Source organism: Anopheles funestus, chromosome 2RL, assembly GCF_943734845.2.
Source record: "Anopheles funestus chromosome 2RL, idAnoFuneDA-416_04, whole genome shotgun sequence".
In the NCBI taxonomy this organism is placed as follows: domain Eukaryota; kingdom Metazoa; phylum Arthropoda; class Insecta; order Diptera; family Culicidae; genus Anopheles; species Anopheles funestus.
Window position 1 is genome coordinate 18,861,996 of NC_064598.1, and position 14,907 is coordinate 18,876,902.

The 14,907-nt window shown below is 41.3% G+C and overlaps 3 protein-coding genes across 3 annotated transcripts; 2 read left to right on the top strand and 1 right to left on the bottom strand.

Moving 5' to 3' along the window:
* Positions 1-57: 57 nt before the first annotated feature.
* Positions 58-4,295, top strand: LOC125763084 (PHAF1 protein CG7083). The gene is made up of 5 exons (XM_049425885.1): positions 58-475; positions 1,570-1,652; positions 1,742-2,349; positions 2,414-2,647; positions 2,740-4,295. The coding sequence occupies exons 1-5, from the start codon at positions 406-408 to the stop codon at positions 3,134-3,136; spliced, it is 1,392 nt and encodes a 463-aa protein (XP_049281842.1). The 5' UTR covers positions 58-405; the 3' UTR covers positions 3,137-4,295.
* Positions 4,296-4,475: 180 nt separating this feature from the next.
* On the bottom strand, positions 4,476-5,300 carry LOC125763126 (NADH dehydrogenase [ubiquinone] 1 alpha subcomplex assembly factor 3). The gene is made up of 2 exons (XM_049425965.1): positions 5,158-5,300; positions 4,476-5,082 (listed from the first exon to the last, which is right to left on the bottom strand). The coding sequence occupies exons 1-2, from the start codon at positions 5,214-5,216 to the stop codon at positions 4,572-4,574; spliced, it is 570 nt and encodes a 189-aa protein (XP_049281922.1). The 5' UTR covers positions 5,217-5,300; the 3' UTR covers positions 4,476-4,571.
* A 4,006-nt stretch (positions 5,301-9,306) lies between these two features.
* Positions 9,307-11,044, top strand: LOC125763085 (chymotrypsin-like elastase family member 2A). The gene is made up of 3 exons (XM_049425886.1): positions 9,307-9,421; positions 9,489-9,805; positions 9,876-11,044. Exons 1-3 carry the CDS (start codon positions 9,373-9,375, stop codon positions 10,830-10,832), a joined length of 1,323 nt encoding a protein of 440 aa, XP_049281843.1. The 5' UTR covers positions 9,307-9,372; the 3' UTR covers positions 10,833-11,044.
* The last annotated feature ends 3,863 nt before the right edge of the window (positions 11,045-14,907 follow it).

Consider the following 14,907-nt stretch of genomic DNA (forward strand, 5'->3'; position numbering starts at 1 on the left):
ATTCATTTTTGTATCTTTATTGGGGTGCGTTGAATAAGATCTGCAAACGCTCAAGTCCTCCCATACATCGTAAAATAAATGCATGCAAAAAATGATATTTTTCCTCCCCGTAATCATTTCTTAAGTAGCTATATACACCTTGGTCGACCATAAAACGGCGATTCACAACCCAAACGTCAGATGGCGATGCCTTCATTGCTTGTCTAGTTGCTCCAGGTTGATGCGGACTGCAACAAGACCTTGTTTGAGTGTGTAGCATTAAAAACAAAGAAAACTGCGTAAAAGAGTTACGAAGTGTGAAAAAATCCGTTTTGCTGTGTTTTCTTCGTGCCAGTCGTGAAAAGAATAGTGTTTTCTTCATCTATATATTCGCTGTTTGCATCAACTAACATCCCACACAATACGATGCTCGATCTCGAAGTTACTCCAGAGCGTTCGCTCGGTTCGACCACCGAGAATTGGGAATTTGTTCTCGGTAAGCTCCCCCAAAAAGCAACAGAACTCCCTGCGCCTAGCGAATGATGAAACACAAATTATGTGTGTGTATGGGCGCGCGATGCAAACTCAGTTCGTTTTACTGCGATGATGATGGCGATTGCGAATGTTGTTTGCGTTGTTTGGTCAGCCGTTTTTAAAATGATGATTAATTGAGTTTTCCCTCCGTCTCTGATAAGTGCGAATGATCCAACGGAAAGTGCGGGGGGGAACGAAACAAAAATGTCCTCCAAAAAGCCAAACGCATATAGGAAAGTACAACTTACGCAGCTTTTGTTGACACCAAAAGCGTAGTAACAGTCATTTTGCAATCCACTCTCACGCCCAGGGAGAGTGACCTTGGAAAGGGAAGGCAACAGCAAATTCAACTGCGTCCCCAAATTGACCCATTCGATCATTCGCGAAAGCAAACATTTGCTTCGCAGTTCGCATTTTCCCTTTTTCCATCCGTATGCGTACCAGCGATTCGAATTCGATTCCTTTTGTTGTGTGTTGTTTCTTCTACTTGGTAGCAGCAAACCTACAAGCAAGCTACTATGTAGGGTTGGGGCAAGTCGTACATGTGTGTGTGTGTGTGAGTGTATGCGCATGGGGTGTGGTGGGGTTGAAGGGGGGATGGGAGGTTTGTAAGAATTGTGTGATCGCGTGTGTATGCTGAAAAAAAGCTCCCTCCTACACTGTGTAGCAGCGCGTCATACGCATCCATCAGATGGAAATGTTTCGGTGTAGTGGTGGAACGTGCTCACTGACTGTGTTGCTTCGCACCAACACTATGACATAGAATCAGCTGACAGTATGTTTGAGATTGCGTGATGCATACAAGAAGCAAAATAAACAACACAGCTGCGCGATATATCGCGCTAGCTGCTTTGTGTGTGTGTGCGCGCATTTTTTTTTTATGTTGTTTTTCGTCTTGTTTTCTGTTTGTTTCTATGTGAAACGGAAGCGGATGTTCATTGTGAGATCTTTTCAAACTTTGTACTAGTAGTATTTTTTTATTTTTATTCCCTTTTTTCTTCTTTTTTTAATGTGATAATACATTAATACATTTCACACGTACGGGTTTGCTTTCAGGAATGCATTTTTCTCAAGCAGTTGCCATCATACAGTCTCAAGTAGGAATTATAAAGGGAGTACAGGTGCTTTATTCTGATACGGTAAGTGTAGCCTCCTCCATGTGCAACGTTTATCGCTCGATCCTAATTGATGTTCCCGTTTTTCCCTCCCTCTCTTCTCTCTCGTCCAGAATCCGCTCAACGTAGATATAATCATAAACATGCCGCAGGATGGTATCCGTCTAATATTCGACCCGGTACAGCAGCGGTTGAAGACGATCGAGGTGTTTAACATGAAGCTGGTCAAGCTAAAGTACTGCTCAATGACGTTCAACTCGCCCGAGGTAGTGCCATCGATCGAAGAGATCGAACATTCGTTCGGTGCCACGCACCCGGGCGTGTACGATGCCGCCAAGCAGCTGTTTGCGTTACACTTCCGAGGGTTAAGCTTCTACTTCCCGGTCGACAGCAAGCTGCAGCCCGGCTACGCACACGGGCTCGGTTCGCTGCACTTTCCCAGCGGTGCCTCCCCGGTCGTTTCCAAAATGGCCATCTACTCGGGTGTGAACGTCATCGACAGTCGTCCACCGCCACTGCCGCTCTCCTGCTACCATCAGCAGCTGTACCTGGAGGCGGCCGCCGTACTGCGGAGTGCGCACGGTACGCGCGGCCTACGGTTGCAGCTGTACACCGAAGGATCGATCCGATCGCTCGAACCAAGGAAGCAGTGCCTAACGCGAGAAATATTATTCGGCGATAGCTGCCAGGATGTGGCTAGCAATCTTGGTGCACCGTCAAGGTAAGAATGGTAGAAGCTGCGGTAAAAACAAACGCCCCCTGTTTACATGTCGTTCGATTTTTAGGGTATTTTTCAAAAGTGAAGATAAGATGAAAATCCATTCCCCGAGCGCCCACCGACGTGTTCAGTCCAAGCGGAGTGACTTCTTCTTCAACTACTTTACCCTCGGCATCGACGTGCTGTTCGATGCGCGCACGCACAAAACGAAGAAGATCATCATGCACACAAACTTCCCGGGCCATTACAACTTTAACATGTACCACCGGTGCGAGTTTCAGCTGGAGCTGGCAGCGGACAAGTAAGTGGTAACACACTACATTTCACCAGCAAACGGGTCGTTTTTGATTGAGCATCGTTTTTCTTTTTTTTTTTTTTTGGGCACTTTTTTAGAGTCACTGAAGATGCCCCACTGGATGCACCTGTTACGATAACGGCCTACACGAAGTGGGATGCAATAGCGTCCCGTTTAGCACCGGCCGAACGTCCCGTCGTACTGCATCGCGTTGGTTCGACCAATACGGCGAACGTGTTCGGTTCGACGTTCAGCTACGGGTACCAGGATATCATTTTCGAGGTCATGCCGAACAATTACATTGCCTCGGTAACGCTCTACCAACCGGCGACACCGTTCCATGTGGCCGATTGGAACACCACCACCATCACCGGTCACATCGGTAGCAGCAGTAGCAGCACCGGCAGCAGTACGGCACCGAGCAGTACCAGCGGCCGAAATGTGTTGCTGCACGATGCCAAGCCAAATCAGGCCAACATTCGCATCACCGCATGACCGATGGCGGGTCGAAGCGGTGAAAAGAAACCCGCTGGTGGTTTCGAGCACCGACAGGCGGGTGGCCTGTAAGTTTTGTTCTCATCGTCACCCACGGGCCCGGCTTCAGGAATGTTAATCATCACCGCCATTCATCTTCTCACTCCATTGCTCATCCCGCTGTAGCATAACGCTCTACAGGAGCGACGACAAAATGGTACGAAAACGGAAACTTAAAAAGGCGAATTCAATCGAAAGCACCAGATTATGGGCATAATATTAATAACGTGTATTTAAATCCCTTCATTGCATCGCATATTCCTTTCACTCTCATCCCTGCTGTACGCCAAGTAATGCTCCTTCTCTTCCTGTTTTTTTTTTGGGGGTTTGTTGTTGTTTTTCGTTTCCCCTCGGGTGAAAGGAAAGTGGTACCGCCCAACAGTACCGATTGTTTTCATTTTGTCCCCTCCCATTCTTCCATCTTTTTTTTTTGTTTTTGGTTAATTCTTTTTTCTAATCATATATACACATATATAAAGGTTAGGATTACAGAACGAAATGTTATAATAGGAAGTTTCAAACGGTTTTTCATTTGGTTACGCGTCTGCCTGCTGCAACTGTGTCATGTTCCGTTTTGCTCCGTATTCATTGGTAGGGTCTCTTTTTGTAGACCGTGAACGAGTCTTACACACCTACATAGGTAGAATGTACGAGCGGATCTAGTTGATTACTAATTCCAATTTATCGAATAGCTTTAAGACTGTTGCTGCTTAAACAACCACAACCACAAAAAAAGAGAAGATAAAAATTGGAAAAACGCATAAGCTAAGGGTGATAAAGCACGCAAAAATAATGACAGAACAGGAAAAGAAACACAAACACACACAGAAAAAAAGGCAGGAAATCAACTATGCTACCAAAAATGTACGTAAACAGTGTAAAAATGTTTCTAGTGCAAGCGCGCAAGGGAGAAGCAAAAGGAAGTATGATGATATACTGTGGAGACATTGGACGCGTTTAGCAATGGATCCACAAAGGTGTCCCAGGTGTTTGGGGTGCTGTGAATTGCTTCTCATCATCAAACCCATCGGCAGTGGTAGTGCGGTTCTCCCGTCCCGTGTAAGCTATGGGTGAAGCGAAACATTAGAAACGAAAGCAAAAAAGAAGAAAAAAAAAACACCGAACCGCCGGAAAGCGATAATTGTGATTTAAAATATCTTTTTATGGATGTGTAAAAAGATACCCATAAAAATATAAAAAAGAAAGAAAATAAAAAATAGATTTATTACAAGTAAGGACTCTTAAATATGGTGTTTGTTTTTTGTTTAGCTGTGATATGTGAACAATGGACAAGAGTTAATGTGATCATCTACACTGGTAATGGATACTATCTTTATTATGTACAGAAACTCGTGCATGCGCTTTCCATTTTTGGTTTCAGGACATACAACTAGCCCTATTTGTCAGTCACCTCAAACGATCTGCTAATCGATATCTGTTTCCGCATCAAATCGTCCTCGTTCACACGCATCGTCATGGGCGGAATGAGCGCGGCGGCAACGACACGATTTTCCGCGTTTAAGAAATTAAACGTCGAACAGGCCTGCTCCGTACCGAGCACTTCCACGTTGATCTTGTAGCGCTTCATAAAATCGATAATCTTCCTAGAGAACGCCGGTGTGATCGTGTGATCACCGATTCCCACCACGAGCACATCAATTTTCGGCTCAATCGCACAGAACAAACTTAACGTCTGGTCGTTAATGTCCTCGTGGCTTTCGACATTCCACGATAGTACCGTGCGCGAGAAGATGGCCATCGGACCGATCACGACCATATCATTGTTCAGCCGAAACCCAAACTGGCTGTACGAGTTGATCATAAGCCCTGCGTCGGCCTCCTTGTTTAGAATCGTCACCGATGTTTTGCCATCACTTTCGTATGTTGACCGGCGTGCCAGGGATGTGCTGTTTGGAACGGAAAATACAAAGTACGAATCATTACATAAACAATTCTGGTACGATGTCTCTCTAACCACTTACCAGATATTTCTACGCAACGTTTGTTGAGCAATTCTGCCCACTCCCTGAAGGACGTTCATGATTTGCCGTACTTTTGTAGAACGTTCCCGGGGGCACGATTGCGTTGATTTGGGCAATGTTTACAAATTGTGACGAACTGTCAATGCACAAGACCACTGCTGAGGTCATGTTCTATTCTATTATTATGAAAATGTTTTGCGGCAACATTTTTTGTTCAAAGGGCAACAAACTGAGATGGTCAAAACGAATGCCGTAAATGAAACACGGAACATGGAATATTTTTATGTGAAATTAACAAAATATTTTTTGATAGAACTCTACACAAATTTAACTGATGCGCCCTAAACTGGTCTGCCTGATTGGATCAAAATTTATACGAAGGAAGATAAGCACGAACAATATTTGCACATTGTTAAACAACAAAATTTAAATTTAATTTGCTTTTAAAATGTTCCCGCTCATCATGAATCAGACATTTCATCCATACGGTTTACAAACAAATGTTTCCGCAACAAATTCATAGACTCGGGCCTGAGTGGTTTCACTCCAAATTCATTACAAAGAAAAACCGGAGTCCTCATTCATCCGTTGACACCGAATGAACGCTTGAAGCGCTTAAGGCTATTATGCACGACACACATATGGATTCATTTAAAATATCCATATATCCGTTAACGGGTTTTATACGTCGACTTACTGGAGGAGTCGCAAGTGAGACTAATAGAAAACGAATTAAATATTTTGAGGCGTTGAAATTGCCTCAGATTGTTTTAAAATAATTCTCTTATTCACGACACATTTCGGTACCAATGCATGTTTCTGCGGTCAAAGCATACAGCCTCTGTTACTTGCTCAGTTTGCTCCGCATCTACTAGTTTGCCCTAAACACCCACACACGTTTCTACGAAACGCAAGTGTTTGTTAAAGCGTCGCGCGTTGCTTACTTCTCTAAGTTTAAGATGGTCTAGACTCATTACATAGGGAAAATGTAATAGTAGAGGTGATATAAGGAAAGAAGGGTAAAGACTATAAATCAGGATAGGATTCAAAGGAAAAAATCGTTGTCTATGACGAAGTCTGATGTACTCCTGCGTCACAACTGCAATTATCAATTAGTGCATCGTGCATCGTGGGATCCAATACCGCAGCCGCATACTTTCGGCTGACTAATACGCTGTAGATGTGCATCCAGCGCGAAATGATGACTGAAGACATCAACCGGATGTATTGAGAACCCACCGAACCAAGGCCACAGGGACACTTGAGGAGAGACCGAGAAAAGGCACGCTTCATCGGCGCATACATTGTTGAGTTTCAATATTTTTCTCAATAATCATTATCAAATCAGCATGAACATGATAAATGTGTTGGAACGTTGTGTTCTCTAGGCTGTGTTGTTTTATTTATCCATGAGTTTTATTTATCATTCCAAGAGTTCTCGGAGAGTTATAGAAAATATTGTTACAAATTTTAGCAAACCGGTACTATGTATGTATACATCATGTACAATAAAATATACGGATCACTCGGATGTGCGTGAGGGATCGCTATTAATAAGAAAATGTTTCGACACGTCATACGGAGCGTGATACGGTGACATTTATATTCAATTGATCTTTAACTTATCTCGCCACTGTTTTCCGGTGTTCTTGCGCTCTGACATGTGGAATATCACCTTCATCAGAGAGCAAAAGTATACGATTTGTGGGCCGACAATACGGATTAAGCATGAGACTCACATTTGCCGGTCAACACCTCACTTCAAATGTTGGCCAAATGGGAATTCCGAAGTGCGGTTATTGCTTGAGCAATATCTAACACTACGATCGACCGGAGATCAATAACGACTTGCGATCCATCAAATAGAGCCTCTGCTACGTAGATTTGCATTTGCGAGCTATGAAGAAACCGGCGTACATTTGCATTTCCGAGCTATCGGGCGAGTATCGAGTATCGAGCAAATCGAGTATCGTCTTCTTAGTACCGCTAATGGATTGCAGCGATCAAATGCAATTAACAAGGACAACAGCTCGTGAACGAGTGTGGTCTGTAATGCCAAAAATCGTTATCTTTATACACTTAACTTCGCTAGGCGGTTCAGTTGGTTCAACGAAGAAAATCTAAAACGGTACGTACGCACAATCATCCATTAATTCTCATGGTTATTCCCATGGAATGGCAAAACTGTTTTCCGAAGGCTGTTTTTTGTCACCATTTTTATCATTACCAGCACTTATTTTTATCACCATTGGCCGATACACATTACTTTGAATGCTTTACGGTTTTTATTAGCGGCTGGAGTTATCGAAGCCTTTGCCTTGGGTAGCAGTTCTCTCGGTGATCTTGAAATGAAAGTCAGCCATGCACTTGATCTTCACTGGGGCAATGGACGCTGAGAGTTACAAACAACTCTCTATTTACATTAGAAGTTTACTATTTAAATTGTTTGGTTTAAGGTATGTTTATTTAAATTTTATTTGTAAATATATTTGTTTTGCTTCACTTTCTGCTTTCGTAGTTGATGGTTTTTTTTATGGTTGTTTTGCTATAAGAAGACTTTGCGCTCGCTGCCTAATGGTGTGATTCGAAAAATTGTAATGTTTAAAGTTTTATACTTAAAATGTGCAGCACATATGTGACACGGTGTTGATGAGCGAGGAGAAATCGAACATGGATGGACCGAATCTTTTCGGATTCTCAAAATGACGATCGAAAACCGTTAGGACTAGAGATGAGAAAAACAACTCTTTTTAGTGAATCAATTCAGAGTGAATGAGTCGATATTAGGAGTCAGCTAGTTTGTCGACTCATTTCGGAGTCATAAAAAACCGCGGCATAAGCGCATAAGATAAGCGGGCGAGTTGAGTGAGAAGAAACTTATTTCAACCAATTGGCATTAAAATAAATCAATTTGTAAAATTATGCAAAATTACTCAAACAAAGGTAATTCTATAGCCTTATAAAATTTTAAAATTTTTAGATTTTTTTCAAAATTTTTTATTCTTTTTTGTATTTAAAGCATTATTTGAGTGAAAAGAAACTTTTTGCAACAATTTCGCATTAAAATAAATCAATTTATAAAATTATGCAAAATTATTCAAAAAAAGGTAATTCTATAGCCTTATAAAATTTTCAAATTTTTAGATTTTTTTTTAATTTTTTATTCTTTTTTGACTTGACTCACCACGGATACATGTTTACACTCATGAGTGAGTAAGTGAAAAAAGAGTCGCTAAAACTCCTCGTGGTGAGTGAACGAAACTCGTTCAATACAACGTTCCAACTCACTATCTCACTCTTACTCACTTAGCACATCTCTAGTTAGGACGGCCACAACGGCCGTATGACTAGGGGAGATGAAATGAAATCCTTAAAGTGAAAATAATAAACTGGCAACTGTAAGATGTTGTTTAGCTAGAATTGTTTGTTATTCAACACAATTGTGTATCGTTTGCCTAGTAGTGTGTAATTGTTATTCGCAAGAATGAGCTTTATGCTCATAACACAATCATGATAAGATCTCCCGCAGCATGAATTTGTTCATGATTCTTGGCGATATTTCATGACTGATCTTACCTCCCTCTTCATGGATGCTGGCAAGCAGTCGGCAAGCAATTACTGGGAAGAACTTAATTTTTTTTTTAATTTCATCCATTACCCTTGATTGTTTTTACTGTATTTAAAGAGCATTGGAGAGCAATCGAAATATTTTGATGACCAGCACGAATCACCACGAACCGAGTTATTCTCTCGAATGAATCAGGTGCATTCTGGTTATCAATCCTATGTGGTATTTTGTACAGGCATAAATACGGATTCCAGCTTTTAAAAGTGTCGCGCGTGTTAATAAATCTAATCAACGAAAAATTATTATGAACTATAAATGCGTCAAAGTTTTCCCAAACACCCTGCAATGGACATAGTTTTGTCGCAATAGAACCCGCCTTTCAACATCCGGTCATCTTCTTCCTTGTGTTTTTTGCTGTGCAAAACTTTAGAACTACCCCCACCAATGAACGTCCAACGAACCATTAATAATATGCGTAACTCAATGGTTCGCATGCCGCATGTGCGTAGTGTCTCACTATCTCACAAGGAAAATCCCTGACGGCGCTATTGGATTCAACGATTCTTAAATAGTAGCTCGACGACATTAAAATTCTCATTTGATCTTAACCTTCGCTACCGTGCAGTGGTGCGCAAAATAATATTGAAATGGTTTCGGTGTATCTGTTCCCAGTGATCGTCGCTGGTATCGTCAGTGGTAAGTTCTGTTCACAGTGCTCCCAGTTCCAGTGTGTAAAATTCGTGTAAATTTCGTGTTCTCACAGGAGGTTTCGAGGTGGGTGCGGTACAACTCGGATGTGGCAAACCAGATGTACCATGCATCCCAATTCGTTACTGTCTACCGGTATACAAGCGTTACAAAAATGGTGAATATACCACAAATATCACCTTTAAGAAGGAGGTAAATAGTAATCGCTGTGAACCGGTAATGCGGATGGTAGCTTCAACTCACATTTGCTGCCCCAACCGTGACATTGGATGCGGTACTAATGAAAAACCTGGAGTGTGCGTAACGCGTGAACAATCGACCACCAAGCAAAGCAACAATGAAAATGATCTCTGCTACGTACATAATGGAAAGGTATGCACACGATGGTAGAGAGTTTCGTTTGATGCGGTTCAATACTTTTGATTGCTTTTTTTTTTGGCAGAAATACTTCTGTTGTACAGATACGCTCTGTATGTTGTTAAAAGAACCGACGAATGAGGAAGTGGCAACTGATCAACGTTCATCGGCATTTCAAAGCTGTACGAGTGACTACGGTGCTGCGGGCTTCTTAGTACCGGCAAGGATTTGTAGCAATCCAGCACCACCAGCAGGAGGAAACACACAAGATAGAGCCGTGTGCTGTGTACCGCCGAAAAAAGATTATTTGATAGCGAACCCGAAAGCAGCCAAACTGGCCGTATCGTCGTGCGGTATGGTTCCTTTACGTACAAAAATTCAAGGAGGTAATTTCGCACAGCGTGGTGAATTACCGTGGATGGTGAAGTTGGTTTACAAGGACAAGCCAGCGACGAGTAGTGGAACGTTGATTCATACAAAGTACGTACTGACCGCCAAGCACTGTATCACGGCGCAACTCCAGAGTGTTGAGCTTGGGGTACACGATGTGTATGATAAAAGTGAAGTACAGACGATTTCTATCTCGAGACCTTTTGTACACAAAATATATGATGTCGGACTGTTGGTACTGGCCAAACCGGCAACGCTGGGAACCTACGTACAGGTGATCTGTTTGCCGATTTATGCATCTCTTCGCATGAATTTGCCCACGACGGTCATCATTAGTGGGTGGGGAAATACGGAAAGCAACAAGGTGTCACCAGTGCTGATCAAAGCGGACACAAAGGTGGTGATGAGTGAGAAAGGATGCAACACTACCTATATCTGTGTTGGTGGTTTGCCTAATCCCAATCACTGTCCCGGAGATTCTGGCGGACCACACCAAGCGGTTTCTAAGTTCGGAGAACTTACCGTTGGACGGTATGTGCAGTATGGCATCATTGCAGATGGACCGTACTACTGCTCCAAACCGGACAGAGTGAGCCGAGGCGTTTCGGTGGGTTATGTGATTGATTGGATCCTTGCAAAAATGCAAATATAATCCTCTGTAAGTATGTAGGCTCTCAAAACGTCGACGAACGGATACTCCAGATTACTACAGTGGCGGATATTAGCTCTTTAAATTACATCTACTCATAGTGTTATGCACATGCGGTCAATAACATGTACGTGCTACTACGGCTGTACCACACACGAACTGCAAATGAACTAATCAATATAATAAAGTAATATTATCTTAACCAACAAACATAACTCATGCCTACCTCAAATCAATGTAGTATGCGGTTGTAACCCAAAATGCACTTGGACATGTTTCCAACGAAAAGAAATATTAACACCTTAAAGTGGAAATAACAAACTGGCAACTGTTCCTTATTATATATAGCCAGCGATCGTTTCGCTTCACTTCAAATCATTAAGAGGGTAAGTAGATTAATACGTTGCTTCCTTAACAGCGATATTATTTCTAACATGTTCCGCACGATATTAGGTCTCAACACGGTCTCGACAGTACCTCTGCAGTAGGCGCATAAAATAAGCCGTGTCACGCGTGCCTGACAACTGCATGCGTTAATATGTTTTGATAGCTTACATCGAGAGAGAGAGAGAGAGAGTGAGAGAGAGACGTGACTGGCGACGCATCGCCAACGGTTTGTTTCTGTCTCATGTAGGCGAACGAGCTAAAGAATCTGTGCTAAGCCCAAGGAAACCGGCTTTCGTATAGGAGTGGTAGAAGTAGTATTGGCAAAAGCTATTGATGAAGTCGTAATTTTAGGTAATTCTAGGGTAACCTCTGGCTTACGAATCGAATCGTGCTGTGTGTAGATCGCCCGAGTGAACACACAAACAAAAATATTCAACAGCTTGGAACAGGCTTAAGTTATTTACACAGCACAACTTCTGTTGTGGTTGGATAAAGATTTTTTTCCACGCTTCCCCCTTGTTGCTAACTTTCTGACCGGTACCGTTGCTGCTGCACTTGGGTAAGTTCATGGCTTTCCTGCATGAATGGAACTATGGTTGTTTCTCAGTGTTATCGCTAAACTCACTCCCACCGCTTCGGAATGCCAGTGCGGAGAAAATGATTCGTCCACATTCGGTACCACAGTCAGCACAAGCGGAGCACTTGGTTGATCTTGTACAGTGTTACAATGCGATACAGAAGAACGCTAGCGATCGGTAGCTGGTTGTTTTGCTTGGTGCTAGGACATCGGATGACCTAGTCCTCTAAGTCGTCCACATGGGCAGAGAAGGGCGGGTTAATGGAGTTAGCAGTTTAGAGGACTCCTGCAGCAGACCATGCCACAAGGTTGTAGCGCCTGATAACGAACGAACTAGAACTGTTACGAGCAAGGCTTGGTAAGGAACTATACTCGTTTTATCGGTGCTGCTTCGAGTTCATTGCGAAGAAATCCAACAACGATTAGACTGGAGAAATTCGGTTCAAGCCAGAGCATTAACAAAAATGAGTTGATTGGAGTGGATGTGCGCTGCCGGGTGTTATGCGCTGCCCAAAAAAACCAAGGCTGTAGTGTTAGGAAATTTTCAAATTTTTAGATTTTTTTATTTTTTTTTATTTTTTATTCTGTTTCTGTTTAAAGCAGGCATGAGCAACCTGCGGCTCGCGGGCCGCATGCGGCCCTCAAGGTGGTTTTATGCGGCCCGCGAATCTAGTTTGAAAGTTTTAAACCAATAGCTCCATTATATAAAATGTTAATAAGAACTAAAAGTGTAAAATACCCGGTTAATACAACGCTCAAAAAAAATTAAAAAAATCCTTATAAATGCTAATTCAGTTTTCAAGAATCCAGCAATGCGTCATTCATTATTAATTCAATGTGGCCCGCCAACCAGTTTTTGATGTTGAATGTGGCCCGCAGCTCTAAAAAGTTGCTCATCTCTGCTTTAAATTAAAAAAAGAATAAAAAATCAGAAAAAAATTTAAAACAATTTTCAGCTCGAAAATTTCATAAGGCTTACCCCTTACGTTTTTTTTTTGGGAAATTTTGCAAAAGAAATAAATTGATTTATTTTAATGCCAATTGGTTGCAATGTGTTTCTTTTCACTCAAGTAATGCTTTAAATAAAGAAAAAGAGTGAAAAATAATAAAAAAATCAAAACATTCAAAAAAATGAAAATTTACTAAGGCTCATTTTTACACCAAGTTTTGCCTATAACTCGGTCGCTATCCAACGGATCGCCAATCCTTAACCTGTGGTCGATAGATGGCACCAATGGCTACATTTTCTTCTTGGACGGCCATGCCCTCAGATGTCTGTGCCAGAAGTTATGCGAGGAACCAAGTTCCTTACCCTGTTTGAGAAAATGTAAAATTTTCCTCATTTTTGCACCAAATTTTGCCTATAACTCGGTCGGTATCTAACGGATCTCCAATCTTTGCCTATGGTCGATAGATGGCATCAATGGCTACATTTTCTTCTTGGACGGCCATGCCCTCAGATGTCTGTGCCAGAAGTTATGCGAGGAACCAAGTTCCTTACCCTGTTTGAGAAAATGTAAAATGTTCCTCATTTTTCTGCAATTCAGCAAAATTTTTACATTTGATATATTTCGTTGCGAATTTGTTGCAATAAGTTTCTTTCCACTCAAATAATGCTTTAAATTAAAAAAAGAATAAAAAATCAGAAAAAAATTTCAAAAAAATTTTCCACTCGAAAATTTCATAAGGGGTACCCCTTGCCATTTTTTTGAGAAATTTAGCAAAATTTAAAAATTTGTTTTATTTTAATGCGAAATTGTTGCAATTAGTTCCTTTTTACTCAAACAATGCTTTTAATTAAAAAAAGGTAAAAAATAATGAAAATATTGAACAAATCTATAAATTTGTCAATCCACTAAGGCTCATTTTCCCACCAAGTTTTGCCTATAACTCGGTCGGTATCCAACGGATCGCCAATCCTTAACCTGTGGTCGATAGATGGCACCAATGGCTACCTTTTCTTCGTAGACGGCCATGCCCTCAGATGTCTGTGCCAGAAGTTATGCGAGGAACCAAGTTCCTTACCCTGTTTGAGAAAATGTAAAATGTTCCTCATTTTTGCACCAAATTTTGCCTATAACTCGGTCGGTATCTAACGGATCTCCAATCTTTGCCTATGGTCGATAGATGGCATCAATGGCTACATTTTCTTCTTGGACGGCCATGCCCTCAGATGTCTGTGCCAGAAGTTATGCGAGGAACCAAGTTCCTTACCCTGTTTGAGAAAATGTAAAATGTTCCTCATTTTTCTGCAATTCAGCAAAATTTTTACATTTGATATATTTCGTTGCGAATTTGTTGCAATAAGTTTCTTTCCACTCAAATAATGCTTTAAATTAAAAAAAGAATAAAAAATCAGAAAAAAATTTCAAAAAAATTTCCACTCGAAAATTTCATAAGGGGTACCCCTTGCCATTTTTTTGAGAAATTTAGCAAAATTTAAAAATTTGTTTTATTTTAATGAGAAGTTGTTGCAATTAGTTCCTTTTTACTCAAACAATGCTTTAAATTAAAAAAAGGTAAAAAATAATGAAAAAAATTGAAAAAATCTATAACTTTGTCAATCCACTAAGGCTCATTTTCCCACCAAGTTTTGCCTATAACTCGGTCGGTATCCAACGGATCGCCAATCCTTAACCTGTGGTCGATAGATGGCACCAATGGCTACCTTTTCTTCGTAGACGGCCATGCCCTCAGATGTCTGTGCCAGAAGTTATGCGAGGAACCAAGTTCCTTACCCTGTTTGAGAAAATGTAAAATTTTCCTCATTTTTGCACCAAATTTTGCCTATAACTCGGTCGGTATCTAACGGATCTCCAATCTTTGCCTATGGTCGATAGATGGCATCAATGGCTACATTTTCTTCTTGGACGGCCATGCCCTCAGATGTCTGTGCCAGAAGTTATGCGAGGAACCAAGTTCCTTACCCTGTTTGAGAAAATGTAAAATGTTCCTCATTTTTCTGCAATTCAGCAAAATTTTTACATTTGATATATTTCGTTGCGAATTTGTTGCAATAAGTTTCTTTCCACTCAAATAATGCTTTAAATTAAAAAAAGAATAAAAAATCAGAAAGAAATTTCAAAAAAATTTTCCACTCGAAAATTTCATAAG